General features: G+C 42.2%; 1 protein-coding gene across 3 annotated transcripts in view; it reads left to right on the top strand.

Moving 5' to 3' along the window:
* The first annotated feature begins 2,896 nt into the window (after positions 1-2,896).
* Positions 2,897-17,480, top strand: part of TSPAN12 (tetraspanin 12) — a 65,502-nt gene continuing 50,918 nt past the window's right edge. The window contains exons 1-2 of one of the 3 annotated variants that reach the window (XM_006049628.4): positions 2,897-3,036; positions 3,987-4,122. In XM_006049628.4, the coding sequence (XP_006049690.1) occupies positions 4,057-4,122 (66 nt within the window). In that variant the 5' untranslated portion in view covers positions 2,897-3,036; positions 3,987-4,056. Of the gene's footprint in view, positions 3,037-3,217; positions 3,505-3,986; positions 4,123-17,480 lie in introns of those variants that run through there. The other 2 variants (XM_006049629.4, XM_025291405.3) reach the window with 2 other exon arrangements.

The raw sequence follows: 17,480 nt of genomic DNA, 5'->3' as shown, positions 1-17,480 counted from the left end.
TCCCAGAGAAGAGAATACTTGGAGTGGGAGGGCCTAGCAGCTGCCCTCAAGGAGTCGAACGGCTGTCAGATGGGAGAAGGATTGCTCGTGCTGTGGATTCCAAAAGGCAGAATGAGAGTTGAGTGGTACCAGTTGTAGGCAGGTATGGTCAGACTTAAGCTATTAAAACTAACCAGTTCTGCAATGCCTCAAATATGGTGAGGGCTCCTCTACTGAGATGTTGATCCACAGACTTGTATAAACCATTCTTCAGGAATATTAGAACAGGAATTGCAGCTCTCTCTTCTTCTTAATTTATAGAAACAATCCCAGGTATCATTTCATGGTGAGGGATTTGATCCAGCTGAACCTGAAGAAACTCCTTTGCTAGTTTTTAGGCATCTGTAGAGTGTTAGCTTCAGGGGTTTTCAAACTTTGCTACAGATTAGAATTACCTTGCAAACTTTGAAAAATCTGGATGACCAGGCCACATCTGCAGAGATTCCAAATTAATTGGTGTGGGTTATAGTCTGAGTATTTGGGTTTGTCCAAAACTACCTCAGTGGTTCTAATACACAGCGATTTTGAGACTCACTGAACTACTTAGAGCATATGATTCTGGATTTTAGTTTGGAATCTGATTTCATTAGAGGTGTAACTTTTAAAGCTTCTCGTGGCTCTATATTCCTCATTTACTAAAAGCAGGTGGAGGTGAGGGTGGGATATGTACTTCTAAATCATCTTCCTCTAAAATTTTATTATTCTGGAGCCCTTATAGGTTTAAGATTTTTTTTTAAAAGATTTTATTTATTTTGTTTTTTGGCTGTGGTGGGTCTTCATTTCTGCACATAGGCTTTCTCTGGTTGAGGAGAAAGGGGGCTACTCTCTAGCTGTGGTGTGTGGGCTCCAGACAGCGGCCTCAGTAGTTATAGTGCTTAGGCTTAGTTGCTCTGGGGCATGTGGGATCTTAGTTTCAGAAGTGAAGTGAAGTGAATTTGCTCAGTTATGTCCAACTCTTTGCAACCCAGTGGACTGTAGCCCACCATGCTCCTCTGTCCATGGGATTTTTCCAGGCAAGAGTACTGGAGTGGGTTGCCATTTCCTTCTCCAGAGGATCTTCCGGACCCAGGGATCGAACCCAGGTCTCCTGCATTGTAAGCAACATGCTTTACCATCTGAGCCACCAGGGAAGTCCTTAGTTCCAGAACCAGAGATCAAACCCCTGTCCCCTGCATTGGCAGGCAGATTCTTAACAACTGGACCACTAGGGAAGCCCAGATTGATGAATTTGAAAGATATTTTTCCTGCTTTCTAGAAAGAGAAGAGTATCTCTGTTCAGGGACCTGGGAGTGACTGGCACACTTTCTATCATTTTTAATGGCAGTCATAGACTCCCCTCGTGGTGGGGATATTTCTGTCACTCAGAGGAATGCGTGGCATCAACAGCATTCAGATGGTGGGTGGTTCCAGGCCCTCTGCTTGGAACTTGTATACATCCCAATTTGAGCAGTAACTGAGGATCAAAGAGGGTTGCTTTGCTCCTCGCTGTGATTCCAGAAGATACTTTGTGGCCAGACTTATCCTCATCTGATGGGTGACTGGACATTTTCTTGGTGTTCGGAGTGTATGGCTGTCTTTGTGCTCTTTGAAGCTTGCTGCCTTACACTCAGCTTAGCCACTTGCTTGCCAAGACTTTTCCTCCCATAACACAGGACACTCAAATTCTCTTTGGGTCTTAATTTTACTTCTATCCAAATGACAATGTGTGTCTCTTCATTACCCTGGTCATATAGCAATTGATGCTAGACAGGCAATGAGGGATGTAGGACTCCATTTTACTCCCTGTCTACTCTGAAGAAAATTTAAGGAGGACTCCTATTATTAGGTTTCTTCAAAGATACTGCTTATATTTTTAGGTAATTCATATTTGTTAGTGAAACTTTATTTGCCACACAACGTGCACAGAAGTCATCAGAAATGTGAACTACAAAGCATAAAACATTAAAATTAGGTAGCATTTTACATGTGAAATTTCTTAACTTTCAAAGGAGAAGGCACGTTTGGAAGTACAGTTTCCCCTAGTAAGATTTCCTAAATTTCTAGTTAAAAAAAATTCAAAACCCATCACTACTGTACACAATTCAAGATAAACCACCCAGTTAAAACTCAATCTTATTGCGAGAAACCTTTGGAAAATTTGGGCTACTTGTGAAAGGGTTAAAGGCATTCTTCCTATTCCGGGTGTCAGACCTTCACATGCCTACCCTGGGGTGTAAGTAAATGCTCTGAGTGCATTATGCAAGTGGGAAAGAACTGTTTTCTTTCTTTCTTTCTTTTTTTTTTTTTTAACTCAGGGAGGGCAACAAAGCAATAAGAAGGAGTAGAGGGCACCACCTTAGTGACAAATCACAGGAGGTGGCTCTCGAAAGGTTGTGAAAACTAGTTTCTCATTGCAGGAACTAAGCTGGGCCACTCCACCCCCCTTCTCAAACACAAATATTTTCATATAATAAAAGCCTGTTTCCCTATGGCTATAACCCAGCCTCCCCTCCTCCGACACCACCATTTTAAAGGGGCTTGCTGCGCGAACGTTTTCAAAGCGCCTAGGCTTTAGCTTTCTCTGGCCCGCGTAAAGGTGAGGCGTCCCTTCGGGGGGCTCGCGACTGGCTAGGGGACAAGAAACAGCCACTAGGCTCGCGGTCGGGCGGCCGGTGGCCCGAGCATGCGCCGAGAGTGCGTGCAGCTGGCCCTGGCCGCCGCCGCTGCCTCGTCCGGACTTGGCGTGGACTTGGGAGGGACAGCGGCGCTGGGAGGTGGCTTAGCAGAGACTTTCCAGCAACTGCTGCCCAGGACTTTTTTTTTTTTTTTTTCCTTTTTCCCAGGAGGCGGCGACGGCGGCGGGGGGGACGGGGGGAGAGGAAGAGAAGGAAGCGTCTCCAGTTTGAGCCAATGCAGCCCTGCGGCTGTCCGGGAGGAGCGCCCCTGCCCCGATGAGCCCCCGCCGCGCTTCCCAGACTGTCCCCCGGCGGGATCGGGGCGCGGAGCCCAGCGCGGACGGTGAGTGGCCGCGCGTCTCTCGTCCTTCCTGCCCGCTGTCCCGCCAGCCCGCCGGCGCTGTGTGCTAAACTACTTAGAGGCTGGCTCCGGGGCTCCCAGCCGCCCGCGCTTCCCCGCGCGCCCTGCCGGGGGCGCGCGCCGGGGTGGCGGGGCCGCTGACCGCGCTGGGCTTTGTGCTCCTCCGGCGGCTGGGAGCGCGGGGTCGCGGCCGGGACCGGGGTCGGGGCCGGGGGAGGGGGGGACATGAATGACTAAGCCGGCGTCTGCACAGCTGCACCGGCCCTAATTCCCCTGCGCCCCTCCCCGCCCCCCGCCCCCGACTAATCCATCATTCCGGGGCCGAAACATCATTTCTCACATTCTCCCAGAGAAACCCTAGTCGCCGGGCGGAATCCCAGCTCAGCGCTGCGCCCCCTCCAGTGGCCCGTGTTCACACCGGAGCTGCGGGATGCGGAAGGGGCTGCGGAGGTGGGGGGCGCAGGAACTGTCCCAATGAGAGGGGCACTCGCACCTTCGATGTCTCGGGCGGCATTTGTGACATCTCCGGGGGGGTGGGGGGTGGTGTGCTTTCCAACCTTCGGGACCGCTCGGAGCAGAGCTGTCCCGGAGGAGCGGTGTGGATTGAGGGAGGTTTTAAAGAGCGTCTCATCAGAATGCAGAGGACACCGCCGCGTGTCTCCTGAGAACGCAAATCTAGTGTGCGCATTCATTCATCTAGGGAGACGATCTTTTCTCTTCCCCAGCAGGTGTTATCTGAAGCCGGTTTGGAACTTTGGGAAGTTTAGGTTACTATTATAACTTTAACAAGTGATTTGCCATGAAACGATGTCTAGAATGAAATAGGCTTCGGACCAGACCCTGGACCGGGCTGAGGGCTGACAGAGGAGAGATGTGCGGGGGTTGGGGAGCGCGGTGGTCAGGAGTCTCCTGTTCTCCCCCGCCCTCTGCAGATCGCTGCTGTTTAGCCCGTGGGGGTAGAATGTGTTGAAAGGATGGGGCTTCTCTCTCTTGGGGCTCACGATGGCGAGAGAAGATTCTGTGAAGTGCTTGCGCTGCCTGCTCTACGCGCTCAATCTGCTCTTCTGGGTAAGTCAAGCAGCCCACTTGCACCAACAGGTGGGGACGGCTGGACTCGGCTTCCTGCAGCCACCACATAAAGCGCCAAAGGGCATGGCTAAGCATTAATTAATTACATGCGATCACACCCTGTATTTTTCGCAGAAGTATATTTTGACCTTTAAATGCCTTTGATCTAGCTCAAGTTCCATTTGTAATTAGAAAAAAGAAATCCACCCCTGGATACTAGTGGCAGTAAAATTAGACTTGAAGTTAATCTAGGGATATAAATAAATGCACGTGCTTGTGCTTGTAGATAAGAAAATTTTGACATACTACTTAGGGAACTGCTTGTTTTCAGGAATTTCAGATAACCGTGCAAGCCATAAATTGTTTCCTTACGTCATCCTATAAAATTTGGTTGGAGCAAGAAGTCTTACTATTTTTTTTTCGGTTGTAGGAATTCATACCCAGATATCCTATTAAGAGACTGCGTAGAGTTTTCTAGGAGATTCCTTATAGTCTGAAAAGGTGGTTTTCATGTAACTATTTCTAAGTTGGCAAAGTTTTAAGGAATTTTGTGTATGCTTTTGGAAAATCCCATAACCATTTAAGGAAATAAAATACATAAAATTTAACAAGCTCATGGAAATCTTTATGCCTTTTGAGTTAGTGACTTTTTATGCTTTGCAGCCAGGCATAAATGTTCATTAAGTGTTATTAATAATCACATTGTTATTTACAAAACTTATGAGCAAACTATAAAAATTAAAACAGTGTTGCTTTCAGAAGCTGTCATGCTTAAGCAGATACTTTTTTTGTGTGCCAAATTTGTATTCTATTAGTAATTTATATTCAGAATGTTCTGTTGGAATTTTTAATGAGTAATGTGTTTATTTGGCTGACCTGCTGGGCTTGAGCAGCTTTTTTGCATTCGGTTATGACATATGGTCTCTAGAGGATGACATTTTGGTTGAACTTATGGATGGTTCCATTTTAAGGTGACAAATTAAGCCTTAATTCTGCAAGTAATCGGAAAGATATCAAAACAGGTAACATTTTTTTTCTCAACATGAAAATTAAAGCATATTTGCCACCTGGAAATGTAAAATACCTAATTGATCTTATTGCAGTTTTTAATTCTAAAAATGTACATATTTAAGTGGGTCATTAAATTATCTGCTTACCTATAAAGTATTAAGATCTCTAACACTGTGTCTCTAAAATGTGTAATAACGGTTACTTCTGTTTACTAGTTTTTCACTTTTCTACTTTATGGTTTTTAATTACAGAATCATCACATTTTTATAACTAAAAGGGAATTTAAAGATCATCTGTTGAACTTCCTTACTTTGGGTATGAGAAAAATAAATGTAGGTTAGTGACTTGCCAAAGGTCAAATAGCCCATTGATGACAGTGTCAGGAGCAGAACTTGGCTTTCTTGCCCCTAGACAGGGCCTTTACTTGGATGAGTACTGTGTTTGAACCTTGGAATTACTAGGGCATTTTTTATTCGACAAAGAATAATTTTTTTGGCAATTTTCTCAATAATTTGTATCATGTGTATGTGTTGGGGAGATTCAAATCATTTAACAAAAATATTGCCCTTCTGAGTAATGAAATTTGAAACACGTATTCCTTAAACTCCTCCATGGCTCTTTGTGTCCCCAAAGAATGTAGAATGTTGTTTCTTTGTTGTTATCTGGTCCTTCAACACTCTTACTTTCCTTGTGCATGTTTTGATTTATTGAAATTGCTTCCCCCTTTCTCTAGCCCTTCTCGTCTCCAAATATCATCTCTCTGCCACCAAAATAATATGTGCTAATTGCCTAGTGTGCATCCTTCAGTATTTTTCTTTATTTCATGAGAAAATATCTTTTCTCATACCTGTTCACATATGCCCATTCAGGTACATATTTGCTATTTTTTATTAGGCTGTTTTTCTCATTTGGCTAGAGTTGAAGAGTGGGATTGCTATGTGAGAGGATATGTAATGATGACAACCAAATAGCTGATATTTATGTAGTGCTTACTATGTCTGCCAGGCATATTTAGTGTCTCAGTTTCCTAGTCAGTGAAATAGGAATGGTAGTTCCTATATTTTAGAGTTGTTGGAAGGATTAGAGTTGATATACATAAAGTACTTGGACAGTGCTACTTAATAAGAGCCGTCGATGTAGTAGCAGTAGCAATGATAGCTGTAGTACCTGCAGTTGTTACTCCTACTACATAATGATGCTCAGTAATAGTCTACTGTAATAAGAAGATTGCCAGTTGAATCAAAGGAATCATTGTATTAGTAATAGTCATTGTATTGATAATAGTAGTAACTGTTATTGTTATGATTAATACTACTACTGTTTCTACCACTCCTGCATTCCTCTGATCTAGTAATCCTGTCCTGGGAATCCATCTCCTAGAAATAAAAGTACCCATATACTCTGTTATAGGTACACAACTATTTGCTGCCATCTTGTTGGTATTTTGACACCTTTTGACTTTCACCAGTCTGAAAAGTTTAAAATGTTATTTCACTGATACTTAATTTTTTTTCCTCCTCCACTAGCAGTAAGCTTGAGCATCACTTTATATAAACAAATCATTTTATATAAACAGAGTTTTGTATGTTTTCAGTAGAATTTTTCTCTTGAATTTTATATATATATATATATATATATATATATAGTTCTTGTGTTCTCTTAAAGCACCTGCCTTTCTTATCTTGGTTAAGGTTTCTTTTTCCATATGGACTTTAAGATTGTTTTGTACAATTAAAAATATCTGTTGGGAGTTTTGTTGGAGCTGTATGAAACATATACATTAACTTTGGGAACATTGATGTTATTCTTTCAATGATAAAGCAATGTTTGCACATCCTATATTTCTTTATTGAATGCGAAGCAGTTTTATTCCTTGTGCCGGGCACATTCCTGGACATCCTGAGGCTAATTTCTCATCTAATTCTCATAATAGCCATGAAAAATGGGAGTGGAGGGAGTAGTAAAGAGACGTTACTCAGAGAAGTTCATTCACTTGTTAGTAAGTTAGCAGAACAGAGTTAAAGTCTTTTTTTTTTTTTTCCTCTAAGCGCAGCAAAAGTTTTACTGTTGGGATTGGTGGTGAATTTATTTGCAGCAGAGAAGTAAACATCTTCAGTAGGAAGGGATTAGCTGTCCACCTGCTCATTCCAAGTCCGCCACAGCAGTGCTTCTCAACCTCCATGTGCCTACAAATCACCTGGGCATCTTATTAAAATGCAGATTCTGATATGGTACATCTGGGGTTGGGCCTGAGAGCCTGCATTCCTAAAAGCCCCTCTGTGATGCCATTGCCTCTGGTCTGAGTGCCAAACTTGGAGGAGCAAGGCTTTAATCCTTGCTTTTAGTTCTTTTGAAATTAAAAGCAGAACAAACCAGTGTGGCATGAACTTGAGTTTATCATGAGGATAGAGAGAATGATTGTTCTGGTGTCTGGTTTTGTGGGATTGAGATAACTGCTCTTGTTACCTTTGGGATCAAAAGCTGTATCCTTTTACTTTTCACATAGCATTTCTTGTTTCGGTCGCTAAGTTGTGCCCGACTCTTTGCGACCGTGTGGACTATAGCCCACCAGGCTCCTCTGTCCATGGGATCTCCCAGGCAAGAATACTGGAGTGGGTTGCTATTTCCTTCTCCAGAGGACCTTCCCGACTCAGGCATCAAACCCAAGTCTCCTGCATTGGCAGGCAGATTCTTTACTGCTGAGCCACCAGGGAAGCATTAAACATAGACTAGCACTTAATGTAGACTTTTCTGCTATTCACTTCTACTATACTGATATCTTCTCCCCTTCTCTACTGAACAAGAATTTTAAGGAAAGAAAAATAAATTTTATTTGGAAAAACACTGAGGACCTATACAATTTTGGTTTTGTGTTCCGGGAGTTGGATATTAAGCTGATTCGTTTCGGTAAAATTATATCTTGCATATTTAATTGTTAAGTGGGAGGTATAGATAGACCTGTCTAAGAGGAAGCAATTCAGAGTATTCAGGATCACAATTGCACCACATTCATTCATTGCTATGTATCCGGTCACCTTGATTTACCATCTGTTGAGTGGCTCTTTTGCTTAAAGAAGCGTGAGACTGGTTCTGCTGTATTGGGATGGGCAGAAAGATCTGGGCCCCTGAGGTTTGTCATGAGTTTTGTGGGTTTGTAATGGGGAAGGGCACATGAGACAGAGGGAATGTGAACAAACTGCCCGAAGAGTCCTTTTGAGACCATGATTCACGTTCTGGCCACGATGGAGCAAGGAAATGGGTTATTTTTACCTCAAATGTATCACACTTTTCCTTTCTAAATGACATATTATTTCATAAATGAAAGCTTTCCTCCATTTTAAAGACAAGTTCTGTGGCTTTATCGTATGAGTGTTTGCCATTCTTAGATGATAATTTTCTGCTATTGGAAATATGAATGCATATGTTCTTTTTGGAAATTCCTGAAATTGGTGAACACAACAGTCCTCACACATTTGTTTATTATTTTCTATAAGTATAATATCCCATCTGTATTAAAGTCTCTTTTCTCACCAGCAGATAGGAGCCATTGTTACCATTACCAAAGATAGTAGCAAGAGAGAGGAACTACTCTTGGTGAAATATGAAAAAAAGCTTATAAAAGAAAGCCTAAAAAGTAGACAGGAAATCTGGTTCACACTTTTGGGATCCATACAAGCTAGATGAAAAAAACAGAAGTCTTTATGTTTGGTTTCTTTTTCTCCAGCTCTCTGTAGTGAATCTTAGGTGTTTGACCCATGAAGACCCTAAAGAGGTTCTTGGCAAGTGGGTGTTTGCATTCACACAACATTTATATAGTCATATGAAAATACGACTTTTAAAATTGATGCCATCCCCCTCGCCGTCCGCCCAGCTTTATACTATGAAAGGCATTCCAGTTTACTTTAACTCTTCCTAAGGAATAGTGGGGAGCCCTCCAAGAAATGTCAGTGCTTTTTAAAAATAAACATTAAATAAACTTTAGTCTCAGGGGCAAAGCTAATACAATTTTTTTTAATGCAGTTGGCTCAGCTGAGCAAAGACAGGCCACTGCATGCTTCTTAAGGAAGTGTTTCAAGGAGAAGGGCGTGGAGGTTTCTTTGGGTCACAGTCTTGCTGCCAACTGGACTCATAGGCCCCTCACTCATCATCTCCACTCAGAACAGTCACAGTCATGTCTCTGAAGAAACCATGGTGTAGAACGAGGCCATTCCCCTTTCTTTGACCTGCAGCGTCTATGGAGTAACCGGTTCATTTATTGTGGAAATCAGGCCAAGTTTGATAGTTAAGTTAAAGGGATCGTCTCTCTTGATAATGATGCCAGGATAACAGGGGTTCAAAGTGGAGCCATCCTGGTCAGAGCAGGATGTATGGTCACCTGTCTGCAGGGCAACATGATCTATAGAAACTATTAGTCAGCACAGTTCCTAGGTGCTATTGATTTATTCAGGCCTAATTAGCAGATGTTCATGCTTAAATGATGCCCACAGGTAATCTCCGGAACTCATTTCAGCCATCATTTACAATGCCTGCTCTTTCACAGCATTTACCAACAGTCTTATCTGTTTGCTCTTTTCTGCTGCTGCCCCCAGCGCTAGAAGGGAAGCTGGTTGAGGCGTGAACTGATTAAAAAGCAGAGGGGGGCAGGCCTGGAAACATGAAATGGGCATGTTCCCGGGAAGTCCTTGCCTTGGGCTACCAGCTTCCAAATTATCAAAAATTGATTTACCTTTACATTTTAATAAATAAGAGTTAGAGTCTTTTTGTTTTTTAAGAAAAAAGGGAATTTTAAGAGCACCTAGTTCAATTTCTTCATTTTCAACATGAGCGAACAGTTTCTAAAAGTTTGAATTACTTGTCCAAGTTCTCTGTAGAGACAGAAATGTAACTAAGTTCCCGGTCCCTGTTCCCCACTCTGCTCTTTGCTAACAGATTTGTCATAAAAAGAGAAGTTTAGGTAGGAGGCTTTAGACATCTGTCAGCCTGGAGCAGAAATGACTGGTGTTACTGTCACCTTATATGAGATTATATATTATGTGTGTCAGACAGCTGAAGGATGAAAATGGCTGTTTTTGGACTGTGACCTTACTATTTGGTGGAAACTATACATATACATTTCATAATAAATTCTGATTTAGAAAACCTGATTTTCATTTTTTACATGATTAGATTCAAGCAAAGCCAGAATGTATCAGCAAGATAGCACATTTCATTTTTATAAATATTTGTTAAGAGCTCACATTTTCTAAATGTTTTTGCAAGACAGAAGGTGGCAAAGGACCTGCCAAGTAGTACATTAAATATATTTCTTTAGAGTAATATTTGTGAGGACTTTCCTGGCGGTCCAATGGTTAAGACTTTGCCTTCAATGTACAGGGTGCAGGCTGGATCCCTGGTCAGGGAGCTAACTCCCACATGCATTGTGGCCAAAAAAAAACAAAACAGAAAACAGAAGCAATATGGTAACAAATTCAATAAAGACTGTGAAAATTATTCACATAAAAAAAATCTTAAAAAAGCAATATTTGTGTTATTTTCTAAATATTCCTTGAACTACAGGTAATATTTTTCTATATTGGAGAAGATGTAAGGAGCTATGAACCTTGCTACATGTGATAGCTACAATGCACTAATAATTTAGTCATCATGAATGGCAGTTGAAGAATTATTTTAAGTGGGAAAATTAGTGGGCAATAGCATTATTAGTAAGGAGTCCTAAATTACTTGCATAATTTGTCCTTCTGGATTTAATAACATCAGGATTAGATACTGAGGTGACCAAATCTCATTTTAGCTTTGTTTCTTGCTATAATATGTACTGTGTTCATTGTTACCATTATTATTTTCTCAACCCTAGTGAGTAAAATTGTTCCGAGAATTGAACTGTTCTCATACACTTAACATGGCTGGAAATAATGTCAATAAAAAGCAGCTTCTTTTCAGAATTGCTTGCTTGCTATGAGATCAAGCTTGTGTTGGTCTTATTTATTTTGCCTGATAACTCTATGCACAGTTGTGACACTTGGATAACTACAGTGAAAAAAAGCAGTTGAGCCAAGTAGAATACGACGTTTGCAGTTTAAAGGACTTTTGAGAACACTTAAGCCAGCTTCTGACCTGATATATAAATCTTTGATCATGTAATGTGGCAAGCGTCTCTCAACTGGAAAACTTCCAGTGATAGAAAGCTCGGTTCTACTTAAAGCATCTCCTGATTTTGCTGAGCTTCTCCATTAGTTAGCTTGTCTGACAAGTTGAAATCATCTTCCTTTAATTATGTTCTCATTCATTCATCTAACATGTAGCAGGTCTCACTACTAGGCCTGGTACTGTATTGTGAGAGGAAGCTAGAGGCAGTGGTCTGTGACCTCTAGTCGATGAGATGGGTGGGTAAGGCAACCGTAGATCAGTGCTCTGAAGTCTAGACAAGAACACTGACTCTGGGTAAGGAGGGAGCTGGGAGAAAAGCCTCATGTTTGAGCTGGTCTTTAAGGATAAGGTTGTTCTGCTCCTGAGATGGACAGGCTGGAGCAGAATTGCATTTTAGGCAGAGGGAACGACAGGGACAAAGACATAGGTTCAGGAGGTCTGCAGCGGTACATATCAGAGAAGCAGAAGCTAGACTTTGGTCATCCGAGGACAGAATGTGTGTGGGAAGGAGCTGGCAGGAAATAAGTTGAAGGAAGAGGTCAAAGGGTAACTGGAGAGGGCCCCGTGTGTCTGCTGCAGAATTTAAACTTATTCTCTAGGAGAGAGCTGGAGGAAGTAGAAGTGAGCGATGGCAAGGAGCCATAAGGGGCAGCTATTAGAGGTTTATAAGCAGAAGAACTTGATTTGCATTTTATAAAGCTAACTGAAGGGTGAATTTGAGGTGAAATCCATGAACTGGAGAGTCCTATTGTAAGATGATTATAATTGCCTGGCAAGAGGTTGAGGGCCTGGACTAGCCGGAAGTGGCAGGAAAGGGGGAGGAATTCACGAGGCGTGTTGCGGGAACAATCTGCAGGACTTGAAAGTAATGAGATGTAGACTGAGGAAGAGGGAGAGGTTCAGGCTGCCTGCCAAGGTGCCAGTGACTGTGACTGAAGCATTGATCATACCATTTACTGAGAAAGGAAGAACAGTGGGAGGGACATATAGGTATCCAGAAGAATGAAGACGAGTTCAGTTTTAGAGATGTCAGAACCAAGAATGGCTGTGGAAGTTCAGTAGATGGTTCTATTTCAAGTCTGCCTTTTCCCTGCATTTGTTAGACCTTCATGTAGCAGAAGATTCCATTTTTGAACTGATTTAGGATGCTAAAGCTGAAACTCCAGTACTTTGGCCACCTCATGCGAAGAGTTGACTCATTGGAAAAGACTCTGATGCTGGGAGGGATTGGGGGCAGGAGGAGAAGGGGACAACAGAGGATAAGATGGCTGTACGGCATCACTGACTCGATGGATGAGTCTGAATAAACTCCAGGAGTTGGTGATGGACAGGGAGGCCTGGCGTGCTGTGATTTATGGGGTCGCAAAGAGTCGGACACGACTGAGTGACTGAACTGAACTGAATTGAGGAGTTGTCTCCTAAACTGAGAAAGATTAAGAGAAAGCCCTGAGGTCAAAAGTGGCTTGAGATAGTAATAGATAGTATGTAAAAGAATCCTGCTCTTTTTTCATCCCTGGAATCCTCTATGAAGTCGGACTTGCTATTATAATGTTTTATATGGGAGGAAACTGAAGCTTAGGAAAGGTTAAGTGACACACCCAAAGTCATGAAGATGGAAAGGAGCAGAGCTGAACTCAAATTCAAACCAAGACTTTTGGATTCAATGGCATCTCATGGTCATTGTCATCACATGACTAACAAACAGTGACCTCTAGGACCCGTGATCTGGCCCCTGTCTGGCTTTTCATGCCTGCCCTGTGCCGGTCTCCCTTCCTTGAACATATCCTGCTGCCTTCCACTCTGGGACTCTTGCTGTTCTTTCTGACTGGAATGTTCTTTTCAGCCTCCCTTTCCCTAATGAACTTGATAATTATCCTTTAGATCTTAGCTGTCTGGAGAAGGCCCTTTGACCCCATGGACTAGGTCAGCCACCCTAAAATGAGTTCCTACAGTAACTCATATTATTCCTTCCTCTTACTTAATTACAGTTTACAGTTACACGTTTATGTCTCTCATGAGTTGACTAACATGTGACCTCTTCACTTAGTATAAAATTTCAACATAGATTTGAGAGGGTGCCTGCTATTGCCAATCAGTATATCTCCAGTTCATTGCACAGTGCCTGACAGAGAGCAGCTGATCAATATATATTTTTTGAAAGAAAGAATCAATTCAGAACCATGCTTTTAACCATTCTACCATATTAGAAATGTTTTTGAATATGCTGTTTTTAGAAAAAACATTTTTGTTATGAATGGATGTTAGTCACTCAGTCATGCATGACTCTTTGCAACCCCATGGACTGCAGCCCACCAGGCTCCTGTCTATGTGATTTTCCAGGCAGGGATACTGGAGTGGGTTGCCATTCCCTTCTCCAGGGAAGTTATGAATGGAAGTACTGTTTATATAATGACAACCACTGATACTATATTATACAAAATGAAGAATCTGATAATTTATTGCTACCTGTCTTGAAAGTGAAAGTGTTAGTTGCTTAGTCATGTCCTATTCTTTGTGACCCCACGGACTGTGGTCTCTGTACATGGAATTCTCCAGGCAAGAATAATAGAGTGGGTATCCATTCCCTTCTCCAGGGGATTTTCCTGACCAGGGATCAAACCCAGGTCTCTTGCATTGTAGGCAGATTCTTTACTGTCTGAGCCACAAGCCCTAATAGCTGTCTTAGAGCTATGATAATTGAAAATTGGCTCAACAGCCTGTGAGAAATTAAAATATGGAGAAATCAGTATCAGTTATTATTCTGACGATGGTAGAAGAGGATTATTGATAACTGCCAAAGAATTAAGGTGAATAAATAAAATGGCACAATGGTAGAATTTCCTGACCTCCTTAAACATATGTTATTTGAACACCCACATATAGCCAAGTAGAGGAAGACCATTTAGCCTCAGATTTAATCAAATGGTTTATGGTCCCCTGCTAGCTCTGTGTGTTGTAATAGGTTCTGTGATTATTGAGGACTGGTAAAGCCAATAGATCAGAAGATAACTGTCATTGAAAATGGCTTCTCTGGTAGCTCAGCTGGTAAAGAATCTACCTGTAATGCAGGAGACTTGGATTTGATCCCTGGGCTGGGAAGATCCCCTGGAGAAGGGAACGGCTACCCACTCCAGTATTCTGGCCTGGAGGATTTCATGGACACTGGAGCCTGGCAGGCTACAGTCTATGAGGTTGCAAAGAGTCAGACACGACTGAGAGACTTTCACTTCATTTTACTTCACTTCAGGGTCAACAGATCAGAAGATAACTGTCATTGAAAGCGTTGTGTGTTATACTTGAAGATCCCAAGTGACAGAGTACAGTTCTCATCATGGTGGACCAAGAGGGGAAGCATGGGATCCATCACAAGGCAGGGAGAGAAGGGCACTGGGCAAGTACTTTTACTGGGGCTTCTTCAAGAAGGAACTTGCAAGGCAGGGTAAATAGGTTTTGGATTGGCTAATTTGAATACTTTCAGCAGCCTCTCTCCCTAGTTGTCTGGCACGTGGACCTTGTGGTGATTTGGGCAGGTGTAGAGTGGCCTGGAATGAAAGAGCTCGATAAAGGAGTGGTTGGGAGTGTGCACTCTGGATTGCTTGGTTTGTATTTAAAAATGAAAGCTATGTCCCTTGGAGAAGGACTCCTCCTAAGGTCAGATAGAAGGTGGCCAAGGCAAGGTGACTCAGGCATATTATCGGTTTGTCCAGACCAAGATGTGTCCAGCATGAGCATGTAGAACAGATGTTAAAGCATCAAGTTTGCAGGAGCTAGAAACACAGTTAATACACTGTGACAGAGCCCCTGGGGAACTTTTATTAGGTTTACAATCTGTTCTTCACTCCCAACAGGGATGAGGGTGGTAATGTGTGTGTGCTCACAAGTGTGCCTGTGTGTGCTCACTCACTCAGTCATGTCCCACTCATTGTGACAGCCTGGACTATAGCCTGCCAGGCTCCTCCAGACAAGAATACTCGAGTGGTTTGCCATTTCCTACTCCAGGGGATCTTCCCAATGCAGGGCTTGAACCCGAGTCTCTTGTGTCTCCTGCTTGGCACATGGATTCTTTACCACTGAGCCACCTGGGAAACCCATACAAGGCATTTTCGAGGATGGTAATAACTGGCCTCATTCTCCTCTGAGCTGTGGGCCAGAGGTTCTTAACCTGTTTTAGGCCATTGAGCCCTGAGCCTTCATTCAGCAAAGAATGTTGTTTGGATGCTCAGACTGAGCCTGGCCATGACAGACAGATGATCCTCGTGCTACTCCCTGCTCCCCACCCTCTTTGAGAAAGAAACCCTCCATGCTACTGAAGCTCCTCCCGTTTGTGGAGCATAATGCTTCTTTCTGTGTTTGGAAGGTAGTTAGTGACTAACTCTGAAGCTTCAGAGATGAAGGCCTGGATTTGAATCCAGCTCTACCGTTCAGAATCTGCAAGACCTTGAACAGGTTTTCATGTCACATTTTACACTGTAATTATCTAGAAGCTCCACAGAAGCTGGGATCTTGCTACTTTTATACATTTTTTGGGTCTGAGACTCTGATACAGAGAATACAAGGCAGATGGTTGGTGCTGAGTAAATGAAGTAGTTCCCCTTACCCTCAGTTTCATTTTCTGTAGTTTCGATCAGACATGGTCAATCGTGGTCCTAAAATATTAGATGGAAAATTCCAGAAATCAACAATTCAGAAGTTTTATGTGGTTCTGAGAAGCAGTATGAAACCTCCCACTGTCAGGTCTAGGATGTGGCTCATCCCTTTGTCCACTATAGCCGTGCTGCAGATGCCACTCGCCCATTAATATATACAGGATTTGAGACACTCTGTGGTTTCAGGCACCCACTGGATTTCTTAGAAGATATCCTCTTTGGATAAGGGGGGAATCTACTGTATTTGCAGCTAGATGAAGACGACATAAGGTTACCAGTTGATTTTCCAGGCAGGTGACTATGTTTCACTGAACAAGAGGTCACAGAGCTCCAGGTGTCATGCTTACCTGGGAGCCCTTATTGAGAACGCATGTTTTATGGCCACTCTTTGAGTCAGTAAAGACTCATTCCTGTCTTGTATGTTCATTATTTCAGCATTTAAAGAAAACTTCTAACATAATGGTAATTAATGTTCATTAAGATGCCAGAAACTATTAAAAATCAAATTAAGCTGAAATTTACTGTATTGCACTTAAGGTAAGGCACATTTGAGAAAATTTTCTGAAAGACCTTTAGAACTTAGGCTTAACTTTCAGCACTTAGAAAAACCTCCCAGGAAGGCTCATTTTGAACATATTCTAGATAGTAGCTGTTTAATTTTGTTTTTTTTTTTTAATTATGGACAATTTAAAACACACAGAAGTAGAGAGCAGAGTATAATTAATCCCCAGTTACGCACACAACCTCCACTTCCCACTTAACTCCCATGCATCATGATTATTTATTAAACCATTCATCATGTATCTCTAAAAGGTAAAGATTCTTTTAAAAAAGTAATACCATTGTCATATCTACAATACTAAATAATAATTTCCTAATATTTTCAAATACCCAGTCATGTTAAAATATCCCCCATCATCTCATAAATGGTTCTTTGTGGTTGGTTCATTTAAATCAGGATCCAAACCAGGTCAACATGGCCTTGAACAATCTCTTTTAAGTTAAAACAGTTTCACCTTCCATCTTTTTATTCCACTTGCCAGTTGTTTTTTTTTTTTTTTTAATTGGAGTATAATTGCTTTGAAATATTGTATTAGTTTCTGCTGTAGAATAAAGTGAATCAGCTGTAAGTACACATATATCCCCTTCCTCTTGAGCCTGCCTTCCACACCCCACCATCCCACCCCTCTAGGTCATCACAGAGCACCAAGCTGAGCTCCCTGTGCTATACGGCAGCTTCCCATTAGCTATCTGTTTTACACATGGTGGTGTATTTATGTCAAACCTGATCTCCCAGTTCATCCTGCCCTCCCCTTCCCTTGTTGTGTCCACATGTCCATTCTCAACATCTGTCTCTGTTCCTGCCCTGGAACTAGGTTCAACTGTACTATTTTTCTATATATATGCATTGATATATGATATTTGTTTTTCTCTTTCTGACTTATTTCACTCTGTATGACAGATTCAAGGTCTGTCCACATCTCTACAAATGACCCAGCTTTTTTAATTAAAGAAACCAGATCATTTGTTCTGTAAAATTTCTTACATTTTTTA

This window comes from Bubalus bubalis, chromosome 8, assembly GCF_019923935.1.
Source record: "Bubalus bubalis isolate 160015118507 breed Murrah chromosome 8, NDDB_SH_1, whole genome shotgun sequence".
Taxonomy (NCBI): domain Eukaryota; kingdom Metazoa; phylum Chordata; class Mammalia; order Artiodactyla; family Bovidae; genus Bubalus; species Bubalus bubalis.
This window is presented reverse-complemented; position numbering and strand designations above follow the sequence as displayed.